The 14811-nt window shown below is 41.2% G+C and overlaps 1 protein-coding gene and 1 pseudogene across 3 annotated transcripts in view; both read right to left on the reverse strand.

Moving 5' to 3' along the window:
• Positions 1 to 14811, reverse strand: part of LOC139227872 (TBC1 domain family member 22B-like) — a 498740-nt gene that overhangs the window by 263050 nt on the left and 220879 nt on the right. For all 3 annotated transcript variants that reach the window (XM_070858968.1, XM_070858967.1, XM_070858966.1), the window contains one exon: positions 4040 to 4154. In XM_070858968.1, coding sequence (XP_070715069.1) covers positions 4040 to 4154 — 115 coding nt within the window. The remainder of the gene's footprint in view (positions 1 to 4039; positions 4155 to 14811) is intronic.
• On the reverse strand, positions 11457 to 11902 carry LOC139228287 (small ribosomal subunit protein uS9-like; annotated as a pseudogene).

Below are 14811 nucleotides of genomic sequence, written 5' to 3' on the forward strand. Positions count from 1 at the left end.
GTCATAGATTTTAGGTCTGCACTCACATCCTGTCTTACTTCCTGCTTTCACACTTTGTATCAACTTTTCCCCTTATAAATTCCTATGCCCACATTTATAATGGAAACTGCCCATGTAAGATGTAATTGCAACCCTGTCAGTGTCTCAGTTTTGCATCTCCATAGCTCCTCAGCCTGTACTACAGAGAAATTCCTATGCTCCAACCAATTCTACTTCTTTGCTTACCAAATTGCCATCAGTTTTATTAACTGTAAATAATAATATAAAATCAAGCTATATAAAAAAGGACAAAATGCACGATTTTAAAATGGGAACTGAATCATAAAAACGTGGTGTCTTGTAATGGATTAAAGCCCAGTCAACGGGCTCAAATTTGGCTCACTCCTTTTTTCAGCGTGCTTACCGGAGATGCGCCGCTTTCCTCCGTTGAAACAGGTGCCGAAATAAATAAATAAATCGCTCCCCAATTTGGCCACTGTCCGGCCTCTCCTCAGTCTTCGCGCAGCGTGGCTAGTCGAGTCGGGGGCGAAGCCAGCGTCCTGCGCTGAAAACAGTGCCGGGACGTCTGCACATGTGCAGTAGCTCCTCGCCCCCAGTCTCTATGCGTGCGTGCTGCAGCCGCTGTGTGTGGGGGACCCGATGCCCGCCCGTAGCCCTGGCCGAGTGGCGTCCCGGTGCGATCGACTTCAGGTTTGAAATTTTATGCACTGTAGCTATTTTTGAACTTTCTTAATGGCTTGTCAATTTCCTGGACTTTTGGATATTTTGAAAAAATTATGTAAATATGTTTTGTCTCGTGAATAGTGGTGACCATTTGTCAAGCCTACTCACCTGGTGCTATTGTGAAAGAAGAACATAAGTGATGGAGGAACACTGAGAGAATATCTTTTTATTGAAGTAGACTTTATTTCGATAATATGGGCTCAATTTTGGCCCAGTATAATCATTGCAAACAAATAGTTGTTTAAATTAGTTGCGAGAGCAGGATAATTTAATTCAACTATCTTTTACCACTTTTATTTTTGTAGTTTAAGCTTCCATGAATGCTTCTGTTGTATAGTAAATTAACTTTACGAAGTTTGTCATATGATGTCCTGTATAGCTGTTTGATCCTATTCACATTCTTTAGTCAAGTCATTAAGTTCTGCTGGCCTCCGATGTAACTATCCACGCTGATTTCTTAACACTCCGCAAGGGTTTTCTGAAGTGGCCACATAAGCTGGCCTAAGTAGATTTGGAGTAACTATTAGCTGGCCAAAGTGGCCTAAATGGCCAAAACTGGCGTGGGTGGCTGATAACACCCCCTTTTGAGAAAAAAAAACTAAACTAAAAAATCCTAACTAACTAACTTACACTGGTGCAAATTTAATGTGCAAAATGGGGATTTTTAAAGATACTCCAGAAAAATTAAGTTGCTCCAAAAAAATCGAAGCAACTCCTGGCCAAAATTGAGCCCAATATGTTTGGTACTCACCAGGGCACCTACTTCAAAATGTCTTTCTACCAACACAGAAAGCAGATAGAGCTGAACTAACCATTTTTTTAAAAAATAGATCCCAGAACTAGCTTTGCAGAGAGATGTAACCGAGTCATTTTGCTATGATTAGTCTGCAGTGATCCCAATGCTCCCAGTTCACAAGAGAACTATGCTGTGCTGTGCTGTGCTGTGCACATTTCTTCCTCCCCTGGAGGAAGCTGATACCCTATCTATTCTATTTCAAGGATCTGGTGATGTCCTAGTTTCCAGTGTGTAAAAAGCAATGATGTTACACATCTCAAATGTACTCACTGCCCCTAAAAATGCACAAACATTAAAAATGAACTCCCTAAAAGAGGGCAATATTGTTTGTCAGAGGATTTCTTCTACCTTGCCTTGAGAAGAAATGTTCTATATTTTAGCAGTAAAAGGGTGGGTTGAGGGAGTCCCTGCATGTCGATTCTCCCAGCCAAAGACACTACAATTTTTACAGCAGCTCAATCAGTGAAAACCTCTCAGTTTTCTGAGCCCTAGCCCCTTTAAAAAATGAAGTATGGTCAGTCACTGAGGGCCCAATTTTCCCCAACCCCTTTTTTCGGCGCACTTACCTTAAATGCGCCGACTTTGCGCACTGGAAACGGCACCGAAAAAAAAGGGGCTCCATCCTGTCCGCTCTGCCGACTCTCCGGTGTCCCAGTGTGGCGTTGCTAGTGAAGTGAGGGGCGGAGCAACAGGCCAGCGCAGAAAGCACTGCCGGCAGCAGCGTGCATGCGCAGTGAAGTCTGCGCGCATGCTCCTGCCCTCCCTGCGTGTCCTGTGGGCTGTGAGCAGGACCCGATGCTCGCAGCCCCGATCCCCGGCCGAAGGGATGCCCCGATCTTCGTCGCACCCTATCCCCGGCCGAGTAGCCTCCCGCGCCGGCCAGGCCGAGGTAGGACTTCAGTTTTATTTTTTATTTATTGAAGGTTGTGCTTGAGAGTTTTGATTGTGGGGTGGGGGGGGGAGGAGAAAGAGTGTTTTAATGCGGGGGGATGGGGGGGAGGAGAAAGAGTGTTTTAATGCGGGGGGGGGGGGGGGGACTTTAAAAAAAAAAACTTGATTCTGACATAAAGGTAGGACTTCTATTTTTTTTATTTGTTATTGATTGATTGCTTATTACTTTTTATGGTTTGTTTAGTGCTTTGTAAATCTTGGTGCAGGTTCTCAACTTCCTTGTATTTTTTATTTGTTACTGAATGCTTATTTTTGTGCTTTGTTTAGTGCTTTGTAAGTGTTGGTGCTTTAAATGTACTAACCTGCGCTGAATTCTTAACTGCCCACAATGTTTTTCAGAGCTGGCCACATACGTTGACCTAAGTCGATTTGGAGTAAGTGTTAGCTGGCCAAAGTGGTATAAATGGTCAAAACTGGCATAAGTGTCTGGGAATGCCCCCTTTTGAAAAAAAATGAACTAAAAAAAAAATCGTACCTTAACTGACTTACTCTGGAGCAAATGTTTTGGGGAAAATTACAGTTTTTTTAAACTTAAGCCAGAAAAAACAACTTACTCCAAAAAAATTGATGCAAGTCATGGCCAAAATTGGGCCCTGAGGAACTAGGAATTTTGTTTCAAAAGACATGAGCAATTTAAACAAATTTTTCTCCCTTCATAAGCTTTCATGAGAAAAGCTCTTTTTCAAAAAAGGAACCTCCCAGGGTGTTGTACTTATAACAGCCAGCTACACAGCAACATTGCCAGGGTCTAGGGGTAGGCCCTTACCTTAAAGAAAATAGAACATCTGCCTTCCCCTAAAGATTTAGGCCCTGATATTATTGTTCAGCTTCAAAATACCCTTCGTTAACTTGATCAAATTTCTTCCATTGATAACTTACATTGCATAGAATGTACAGCACAGAAACAGGCTACTTAGCCCAACTGCTCTGTGCTGGTTTTTATGCTCCACACAATCTTTCTCTCACCCTATTTGATCTAATTCTAGCTTCATATCCTTCTATTGCTTTCTCCCTCATGTACTTATCTAGTTTCCCCTTAAAACATATTTATGTATTCACATGTAGTAGCAAGTTCCATATTCTAACCCACTCTCTGGATAAAAAAGTTTCTCCTGAATTCCATATTGGACTTATTAATGACCGTCATATTTATGACCATAGATTTGGACTCCCCACAAGTGGAAACATCTTCTCTACGTCTACCTTATCAAGTCCCTTCAAAATGTTAAAGACCACTATTAGGTCATATCTCAGTCTTCTCTCTGGAGAAAAGTGCCCCAGCCTGTTCAGTCAGTCCTGATAAGTATATCCTCACAGTTCTGGTATCATCTTGTGAATCTTTTTTCACCTTCTCAAGTGCCTCTATATCCGTTTTGTAATATGACCACCAGAACTGAACACAGTATAAGTATGATCTATCTATTGGCTTAATTCATCTTGTTTCTTCACAGAAATATGTTTGTACAAGTTTTCATTATCAGAATAAGAGGCTGTGTATCTCACATATTTTTTGTTCGCTGTTAATGTGGGCTACAACTTTGTCAGTCAGGATAAATAATGTAAACTTACCCACATGTTCTGAAAGAAACACTACAAAGAAAGGAGTGACCAGGTCATTAATTCCTTGAACATAACCACTCGCTGGATGTCGAATAGCCCATATGAAGAGAATTCGTTCAAAGATCTGCAAAATAAAAGTGCCACAAAGTAGATTTTAGATCAACTGGCACAGCAATATCTCAATTGTACAAACTACACATCAGTTTAAAAAGCATAGTTCACTAGACATACATTACATAGGATTCATTAAGATATACAGCACAGAAACAAGCCACTCAGAAACATTGGCCCCAAGTTTCCACACGCGGCAAAACAGGCGCCCCTCCGAGCTGGCCACCCGTTTTTCGCGCCAAAAACGGCACCTGAAAAAAAACGCACTATTCTCAAGCGCTTTGCAGCTCGATGTCAGCTTGGCGCGGCGCCCAGGGGGCGGAGCCTACCACTCGCACCGATTTTGTAAGTAGGAGGGGGCGGGTACCATTTAAATGAGTTTTTTTCGTGCCGGCAACCCTGCGCGTGTGCGTTGGAGCGTTCGCGCACGCGCAGTGTGAAGGGAACATTGGCACTCGGCCATTTTTGTAGTTCTTTGTAGCTGTTCAATTTTTAACATTTTTTAATAGAACCACATTGCCCTTCCATGATCAGCACTGAGGCTTCTTGCAGCAGTGAGAAGGCTGCAGGAAGCCTCAGAAGTTGAGGCAGCCGTTTCCCGACAGGCCCGACCGACGGCAGGGGGGCCTCCCCCCCCACCCCGCCGTCGGGAATGGCTGCCTCAACTTCTGAGGCTTCCTGCAGCCTTCTCACTGCCTCCCCCCCGTTGCCGTCGCTCGGGCCCTCACTGCCTCCTCCCCCCCCCCCCCCGCCGTCGGGAACGGCTGCCTCCTCACTGCCTCCCCCCCGGCTGCCGTCGGGAACGACTGCCTCAACTTGTGAGGCTTCCTGCAGCATTCTCCCTGCCTGAAGCACTTTCAAACAGGTAGGAACATGGTTTATTTAATCTTTTCTTTGCTTATAAATTTTTATTCAGGTTGGAATTATTTGTATAATATTTGTATAAGTATAACTAAGGATTTATTGTAGAATGTAATGACTTCCCTTCCCCCCACCACCCCCCCCCCCCACACCTCGTTCCGGCGCCTAATTTGTAACCTGCGCCTGATTTTTTAATGTGTAGACAAAGTTTTTTCAGTTCTACAAAAATCTTCACTTGCTCCATTCTAAGTTAGTTTGGAGTACGTTTTCACTGTGGAAACTTTCAAATCAGGCGTCAGTGGCCGGACACGCCCCCTTTTGAAAAAAAAATTCTGTTCCAAAGTGAAACTGTTCTACATGACTAGAACTGCAGAAAACTTAAATGTGGAGAATTGCGATTTCTAAGATACTCCGTTCTCCACCAGTTGCTCCTACAAAATCAGGAACAAATCATGTGGAAACTTGGGGCCATTCTCTCTATATCGACTGTATCAAAACCTTTCATAATTTAAGACCTCTATTAGGTCACCCCTCAGCCTTCTCCTTTCAAGAGAAAAGAGATCCTGCATGTTCATCCTTTCCTGATAGATATAACCTCACATTTGTGATATCATTCTTGTAAATCTTTTTTGCACCCTCTCAAGTGCCTCTATATCCTTTTTATAATTTAACGACCAGAGTTGTACACAGTACTCCAAGTGTGGTCTAACCAAGGTTCGATACAAGTTTACCATGGCTCCTCTACTTTTAAATTTTATCCGTCTAGAAATAAACCCGAGTGCTTGGTTTGCTTTTTTATGGCCTTATTAACCTGCATCGCTACTTTTTGTGATTTGTGTATTTGTACTCAGAGATCCTTTTGCTCTTCTATCCCATTTAAATTCTTATTTTCGAAGTAATATGTGACCTTATTTTCCTTACCAAAGTGTGATACCTTACATTTATCAGTGTTGAGATTAATTGGCTAATTATATGCCAATTTTGCAAGTTTATTAATGTCTTCTTGTAATTTGTTGCAGTCCTCCTCACTATTGACTATCCCACCCAATTTGCTGTCATCCGCAAATTTTGAAATTATGTTTTTGATTCCAAAGTCTAAATCATTAAGATAAATTGTGAATAACATTGGTCCTCGCACTGATCCTTGTGGGACCCCACTTTCCACCGTGTCACTCTGAACAGCTACCCTATACCTCTACTCTCTACTTTCTGTCAATAACATTGTCTAAAAAGCGCAAATGAAGTTGGAGATTTCAAGTAAAAATTTTTTACTCATTTTGTTTTGAATATATGATTAGCAAGTGGTCCAAGTATCTAAAGTAAACACTTCTAAAACAGATATATACTTAGCATATTACTGCTTTCAACAAAATCCATTTGGTTAAATATTGCAGAAGAAATACAGCAGTCAAGAGTTAACAGCAGAGAAAATGATGATAAAAACACATGCTGCTATTTATATTGCAGTGTACAAGCACTTCAGATATTCTTTTTAGACAATATCTGCAGAGTTCCAGCATATATCATTCAAAGTCCAGGCAATGATCACACAAGTACACAGCTCATAAGAACGTTCCCTAACTCACCAGGTATGTTCATTAAAATGAAACAGAAAAAGGCGGCTTATGATAAATGTCGGGTTCGTAATTCAGTCGAGAACCAAGCTAAGTACAAGAAGTACAAAGGAGAACTGAAAATGGAAATAAGCGGGGAAAAGAGTGTGTATGAGAATAGATTAGCAGGTAACATAAAAGGGAATCCAAAAATCTATTGTAAACATATAATTAGTAAAAGGGTATTCAAAGTAACGGTGGGACCGATTAGGGATCTAAAAGGAGATAATCTTGTGGCAGTAGAGGGCATGGCAGAGGTACTAAATGAGTTCTTTGCATCTGTCTTCACTTAAAAAAAAGATGGTGCCAATGTCACACAGTGGAGGAGGAGGTAGTAGAGAAACTGAAACGGATAAAAATAAAGAGGAACGTAAAAGGTTGTCAACGCTAAAAATAAAATAAAAAGTCACCTGGTTCGGATGGAATGCATCCTGGGTTGCTGAGGGAAGGGTGTAAATTACAGAGGCACTGGCCATAATCTTCCAATCTACCTTAGAAATTGGACTGGTGCCAGAGGACTGGAGGATTGCAAATGTTACACCCTTGTTTAAAAAAAAGGGGAAAGGGATAAAACCGGCAATTACAGGTCAGTCAGCCCAACACAGATAGTAGGGAAAGTTTTAGAGACATTAATCTGGGACAAAATAATTGGGAGTAGGAAAACTATGGGTTCATAAATGAAAGCCAACACAGATTTGTTAAAGGCAAATTGTGTTTAACTAGCTTGATTGAATTCTTTAATGGAGTAAAGGAGAGAGTGGATGAAGGCACTGTGGTTGATGATGTACATATTATGGACTTTCAAAAGATGTTTGATAAAGTTCTACGTAATAAGCTTGCTAGCAAAATTGAAGCCCAGGTGATTAAAGGGTCAGTGGCTGCATGGATACCAAACTGGCTAAGGGACAGAGAGTAGTGGTGAACGGTTGTTTTTCCAGACTGGATGGAAGCATACTGTGGTGTTCCCCAGGGGTTGGTATTAGGGACACTGCTTTGTTTGATATATATTAATGGCCTGGACTTGGGGCATAACTTCAAAAGTTTGCAGATGACACGAAACCAGAAACATAGTAAACAGTGAGGAGGATAATAAAAGACTTCAGATAGACAGACTGGTGAAATGGGAAGACATATGATGGATTAAATTTAACACAGAGAAGTGTGAAATGATTCATTTTCGTAGGAAGAATGAGGGGAAGCAATATAAACTAAATGGTACAATTTTAAAGGGGCTGCAGGATCAGATGAGACCCGGAGGCGTATGTGGACAAGTCTTTGAAGGTGGCAGGACAAGCTGAAAAGGCTGTTCAAAGGCATACGTGATCTTTGGCTTTATAAATAGAGGCACAGAGTACAAAAGCAAGAAAGTATGCTAAACTTTTATGAAACTCTGTTTAAGCCCCAGCTGGAGTATTGTGGCCAATTCTGGACACCACGCTTTAGGAAGAATGTCAAAGCCTTAGTGAGGGTGTAGAATAGATTTATTAGAATGGCATCAGGGATCAAATACATCAGTTATGTGGAGAGACTAGAGACACTGGGGTTGTTCTCCTTAGAACAGAGAAGGTTAGGGGACAGAGAAGATTAGGGGAAGATTTAATATAAGTGTTCAAAATCTTGAAGGGTTTTGATAGAGTAAATAAGGAGAAACTGTTTCCAGTGGCAGAAGGGTTGGTAACCAGAGGACACACATTTAAGGTAATTGGCAAAAGAACCAGCTGCAACATGAGGATTTATTTTTTAAACGCAGCGAGTTACGATGATTTGGAATGCACTGTCTGAAAGAACACAAGAAATATGAGCAGGAGTAAGCCATACAGCCCCTCGAGCCTACTCCGTCATTCAATAAGATAATGGCCGAACTTGTATGTTAACTCCACTTTCCCGCCCTATCCCCAAATACCTTAGTGCCCAAAAATCTATTGATCTCAATCTTCAATATACTCAACGACTGAGCATCCACAGCCCTTTGGGGTAGAGAATTCCAAATATTCACAATCCTCTGAAGAAATTGCTCCTCATCTCAGTCCTAAATGGCCGACCCCTTATCCTGAGACTATGACCCTTAATTCTAGACTCTCCAGCCAGGGGAAACAGCTTCTCAACATCTGAACTGTCAAACTCTCTAAAAATGCTATTTGTTTCAATTAGATCACTTCTCATTCTTCTAAACTCCAGAGATTTCTACTCGGTCTCTCCTCTTAGGACAACCCTCTCATCCCAAGAATCAATTTAGTGAACCTATGCACCTCATCTATGGCAAGTATATCCTTCCTTAGGCAAGACCACCAAAACTGTACACACAGTACTCCAGGCGTGGTCCCACCAAAGCCCTATATATTGCAGCAAGATTTCCTTACTCTATTACTACAACCCCCTTGTAAGAAAGACCAACATGTAATTTGCCTTCTGAATTGCTTGCTGTACCTGCACATTACCTTTCTGTGATTCATGTACAAGGACACCCAAATTCCTCTGAATCTCAACATTTACTAGTCTCTCACCTTTGAAAAATTATTCTGCTTTTCCATTCTTCCTACCAAAGTGGATAATTTCTCATTTCCCCACATTATACCCCCATCTGCCACCTTCTTGCCCAATCACTTAACTTGGCTATATCCCTTTGCAGCCTCTTCACATCATCCTCAAAGTTCACTTTCTCACCTCGCTTTGTATCATCAGTATATTACACTTAGTTCCCTCATCCAAGTTATTTTCTGTTTGTTAATCAATCCATGCTAATATCTCCCTATCCCATAAGCCCTAACCTTGTGTAACAACCTATTGTGTGGCACCTTCTTGAATGCCTTTTGGAAATCCAAATATACTACATCCACTGGTTCCCCTTTATCTACTCTGCTAGTTACACCCTTAAAAAAACTCTAATAAATTTGTAAAACACGATTTCCCCTTCATAAAACTGTGTTGACTCTACTTAATCATACTGTGATTTTCTAAGTGCCCTGTTACCACGTCCTTAATTAATAGATTCTAGCATTTTCCCTACTACTGATGTCAAGCTAACTGGCCGATAGTGACTGTTCTAGAATCTAAGGAATTCTGGAAGATCAAAACTAATGCATCCACTACCTTTGCAGCCACCTCTTTTAAAACCCTAGGATGCAAGCCATCATGTCCAGGGAATGTCAGCTTTTCATCCTATTATTTTCTCCAGTATTTTTTCTTTACTAATATTAATTACTTTAAAGTTCTTCATTCTGGAACCCTTGGTTCCCCACAATTTCCAGCATTCATATAGATCACCTTTAATTTTAACTTTTTAGTACTTTTCCCTGAAGTAGCCTGTGTGTTCGATTACCATTTTTAAACTCTGTCCCTTCCTGATACAATCTGCTTGATTTTACGAAAATCGATATTCTGTGGGTGGTGGAAGCGAATTCAATAATAATTTGCAAAAGGGAATTGGATGAATATATGCAAAGGAAATATTTTCAGGGCTGTGGGGAAAAGAGCAGGGGAGCGGGACTAATTGGTCAGCTTTTTCAAAGAGCTGGTACTGGCACAATGCGTCAAATGGCCCCCCTCTGTGCTATCATGTGTCAGCTGTGGCTCAATGGATGGTACACTCGCCTCGGAGTCAGAAGATTACGGGTTCAAGTCCCACTCTAGGGACTTGAGCACATAAATCTAGGCTGACACTCCAGTGCAGTGCTGAGAGTGCGCTGCATGTTGGAGGGGCCGTCTTTCAGATGAGACGTTAAACCGAGGTCCCATCTGCTCTCTCAGGTGGAAGCAAAAGATCCTATTTCGAAGAAGAGCAGGGGAGTTATCCCTGATGTCCTGGCCAATATTTATCCCTCAATCAACATCACTAAAACAGATTATCTGCCCATGATCACATTGCTATTTCTGAGAGCTTGCTGTGCGCAAATTGGCTGCTGTGTTTCCCACATTACAATAGTGACTACGCTCCAAAAGTACTTCATTGGCTGGAAAGCGCTTTGAGTCATCCGGTGGTCGTGAAAGGTGCTACATAAAAGCAAGTCTTTCTTTCATTCTATGATTCTAAATTCTTTAATGTGCTTTATATAAAATGTACCTTTTTAAGATCGTGAAATAGGCCTCAAACCCAGGTGTGCACTATAAAACTATATGGGCCAGATCTATCTGCAGCAGGGCATCTCGCTAGTTAATTAGACTTTCTTCTGAACCCTTCAACTCGAGACATTTTTGTGTCGTAATGTGCTGGAAGTGCGAGCTGATAACAATGTGGCAAGGGCAAGGGGGCATCTGGGACCTTAGTTAACTGAGAGGCAGTGGGGGGACCAACAGTCTCCTTAACCAATGAGATTTAATGACTGAGAAAGAAACTGAGGAATGACAGAAAAGGAGGGTGATTTAGAGTGGATGAATTAAGAGTCAGTTACAGAAAATAAAACAAAGAGAGGAAAAGAAAGATTGGATTAAGGGAGAGAAAAAAAAGAGAGAAAGGAAAAAAAAACATTTTTAACATCTAATTGACTACATGCAGGAATGAGATTGAACACTTTAAATTGTTCCCATTTTAGGCCAGAGCGGTAGATTGGCATTACATTAACAATTATCATATTGTTAAAATGCTCTTAATTACCAGACTGTAATGGACAATTAATGTGAAAATCCAGCAAGTTCTTAAAAATAATGGGGTGACAACAAAGCAAAGGGCAGAGCGGCGTAAATCGGCCATCAAGTTCTGGAGATTCACAGCTCATTTCTGAATCCCCTGAACTTGCTGGACGATTTGCAATTAGTAATGGTGTGCGTCGTTAGCACGCCGTTATTTATTTATTTATTTTTGACAGTTACATATTTATTTGCTGCAATCAAAAAAACATTTTACGTTAACATTTCTGGTAACGTGCATGGGCACCAGGTCCACCAAATTTCTTGGCCTCACAACGACGAGGTTCAGCAACCAGCAAGGTCCTATCATACTGTACGAGGATGTCCTTGATCTCCTTCTTGGAAGCTTCATCTACATATTTCTGGTAGTATGCCAATGCTTTAGAAATGGATTGACAGATAGCATAGAGTTGAGCTACATGACCACTGCCCTTCACATGAACTCTTATGTCGACTCCAGCAAATCTTTCTTTGCCCAACAGTAGAACTGGTTCCAACAGTTTGTACTGTAAAGTTGTTGGTTCAATCTGTTCCAGAGGCCTTCCATTTACTTTTATAAGGCCATTTCCTCTTTTTCAGTGGGCAACAGCATTTGCTGTTTTCTTTCGCCCAAAAACCTGGACGGATTGCCAAGGACCTTTGGCGGGCATCTTCCTGCTTCTGCGAAGCCAAGCAGCACACCGTTATTTTTCCACCACTTACTTTGAGCAGATGTTCTTCATACTAGAAATGGTCAGTGACTGTAAGAATGCACCTATTTGTGTGCTTCTTCAGACTGAACTGGACAGTGTACAGCCTTAGTGTCATGTCCAACCAAGCTGAACTTCAAAAAGCTTATCCATCACAAGTTGTTCTTGACAGTATATAGAGTAAGGTTTTGAAAATAATAACCATATGACTCACATCATTAAACATAATTTGTGTCTTTTGTGTTCAGCTGAAATTATACAATAACACCCAGTTACTCAATACCAACTTCAGCACTCTGCGGTTTAAAGCAATTGCACCTCAGCAATCTATAAACGAAAAGGATTTAACCCATATACTCACTAATGGTCATCTCATGAATTCCCAACTCAGACCAAAAATCTCTTTAGATCAGTCTGGCTCTTTAGATCAGTTTGATTTCTGATCCTCAGTTCCTCAATTTCTTTTTGTCGATTAAGAATTTTTGTGAATTAAGTTTGTTGAGCTGTTGAGTTGGGAGTGGCTTAGCCAGTCACGTGATGTTCACAAGACTCATTAAAACCCCAGCCAGTTGGGCTCGGGGGATCCAGAATGAGGCAGGTGGTTGTGAACCTGGTGGATGAACTGGTCATGTGTAGTGTGATTGTTAAACATTTTGCTAATAAACCAACTAGTTCTTAATAGCAATGTATTGCTATGAATTCTTAAGCAAAGAAACAATGAAGCAAATGCATTACAGTGACTACACTCCAAAAGTACTTAATTGGCTGTAAAGTGCTTTGAGCTGTCCAGTGGTCGTGAAAGGTTCTATATAAATCCAAGTCTTTCTTTTCTTTCTTTAATTGGCTCAAGTATCCTTTTCATGACTTATCAACTAATAATTAGCCACAGAATGAAAAGTATCAAACTAGAATTCGCAAGGACGCATTAAAATGACCAATTACCAAGTATCAGTTAGCGTCACCCAATAAAACAAAGAATAATCAATGAAATCACAAAATATTTTTGAAAAGCTTTTCAGCTGCCATTTTATTTTGTCCTTAATCAGCTTAAAAATACCATACACTTGCCCATATTCCATCCTTTTCCCAAATTACTTCTTCAGACTGAACTGGACAGTGTACAATCTTAGTGTCATGTCCAACCAAGCTGAACTTCAAACAGCTTATCCATCACAAGTTGTTCTTGACAGTACATAAAGTAAGGTTTTGAAAATAATAGCCATGTGACTCAAATCATTAAACATAATTTGTGTCTTTTGTGTTCAGCTGAAATTATATAATAACATCCAGCAGCCAGTCATTCAATACTAACTTCAGCACTCTGCGGTTTAAAGCAATTGCACCTCAGCAATCTACAAACTAAAAGGATTTAACCCAGATACTCACTAACGGTCATCTCATGAATTCCCAACTTAGACCAAAAATCGCTCTTTAGATCAGTCTGACTTCTGCTCCTCAGTTCCTGTCAATTTTTTTTTTGTCTGTTAAGATTTTTTGTGAATTAGGTTTTTGTGCATTTTATATTGTAAATTATATATTTTTACATTTTCTAGACTGCTGGCTAAGGAAACAACATGACCAAAATCCTAAGAAAAAATTGAATGATTTGATTGGTAGATTTTTGGGGGGTCGTTGGTTCCTCATTGTCTAGCAGAAAGTAAATAATTAGAGTAAAATAAGCATGGTTAACTAAATATATAATGGTTATTTAAGCCAATCAAAATGACGCTATACACAAACTGTGACATGCTGGAAGCAAATTTTTATTTATATAGGTAGACAGTCAGCATGGCTATAAGGCAAGCAGAGTTAAATTAACCAATTAGTGAGGACTGAAGTTTGATTTTTCACAAAAAAATTCAGCAACATGAAAAATTGTTAAAGAGCCATCTAAGTGTTATTGCATGATACAGGTTAAACCTCCCTTATCTGGCACCACTCCTCATCCGACATAATTCCCAGCCTGGTGGTGGGGGTGGGGGGGGGCGCATGCGCAGATAATTTTTTTTCATTCTCACCAATATTCTCTGCTCTCCTGAAGATGGAGACTCCTTCCTCAAGTCTGGTTCTGAAGGCACTGATTGCCTAAGTGGCCTTGACAGTGGGTATTCAAGTCAGTGGGGGGGCGGGGGGCAGGGGAGAGAAGAGAGGTTCAATCTGTACTACTAATAATTATATTTTGAATTCAATTATAAATAAAAGCTTGCTAAAAGTTAAAAAAATATATATGTTTAAACCCCCCCCACCACCCGACAAGATTTTCGCTTTGCCGCTATCTTTTTCCTCGACGTTGGGGTTACCGGCTGCCTCATTCTCCTCGCCCAACTGGAACTCCTGCAGCCACAGTCCTCGGGCCGGCCACTCCTCCGCTCAGTGCTCCTTCTGGAGGGTCAGGCCGACCCGGCGAGCCGCGTCCTCGGACCCGCTCCGACTCTTCGGGTCCGCTGGGCCTGCTTGGGCAGCAGACCTCCTCCCTCCCCCCGCCCCACAACGCCGCTGACCTCTCCTCATCCGGCACAGGCCAGGTCCCGAGGGTGCCGAATAAGGGAGGTTCAACCTGTACCAGAAAGCGACCGTTATATCATGAATGTGATTTATATTCTAATACAATTCCCAATAGTTCCAGAACTCTTATTGTTCTTCAGGTTTGGTCAAGGAAGAATAGAATGTTGTCATATTGAATTGCAACACCTGGTGCTGACAGCTGAATGCAAACCTTTGAGTTATGTGGGTAAGCAGACAGCATGGCTATATGGTACTCTAATAGGCAGGATGTAACTGCTGGTATCCTGCAAGGATCTGTGTTGGGGTCTCAACTATTCACTATATTTATTAATGACTTAAGTGAGGGGATAGAAAACCACATGTCGAAGTTTGCTTATGG

This window comes from Pristiophorus japonicus, chromosome 17 (genome assembly GCF_044704955.1).
Source record: "Pristiophorus japonicus isolate sPriJap1 chromosome 17, sPriJap1.hap1, whole genome shotgun sequence".
In the NCBI taxonomy this organism is placed as follows: domain Eukaryota; kingdom Metazoa; phylum Chordata; class Chondrichthyes; family Pristiophoridae; genus Pristiophorus; species Pristiophorus japonicus.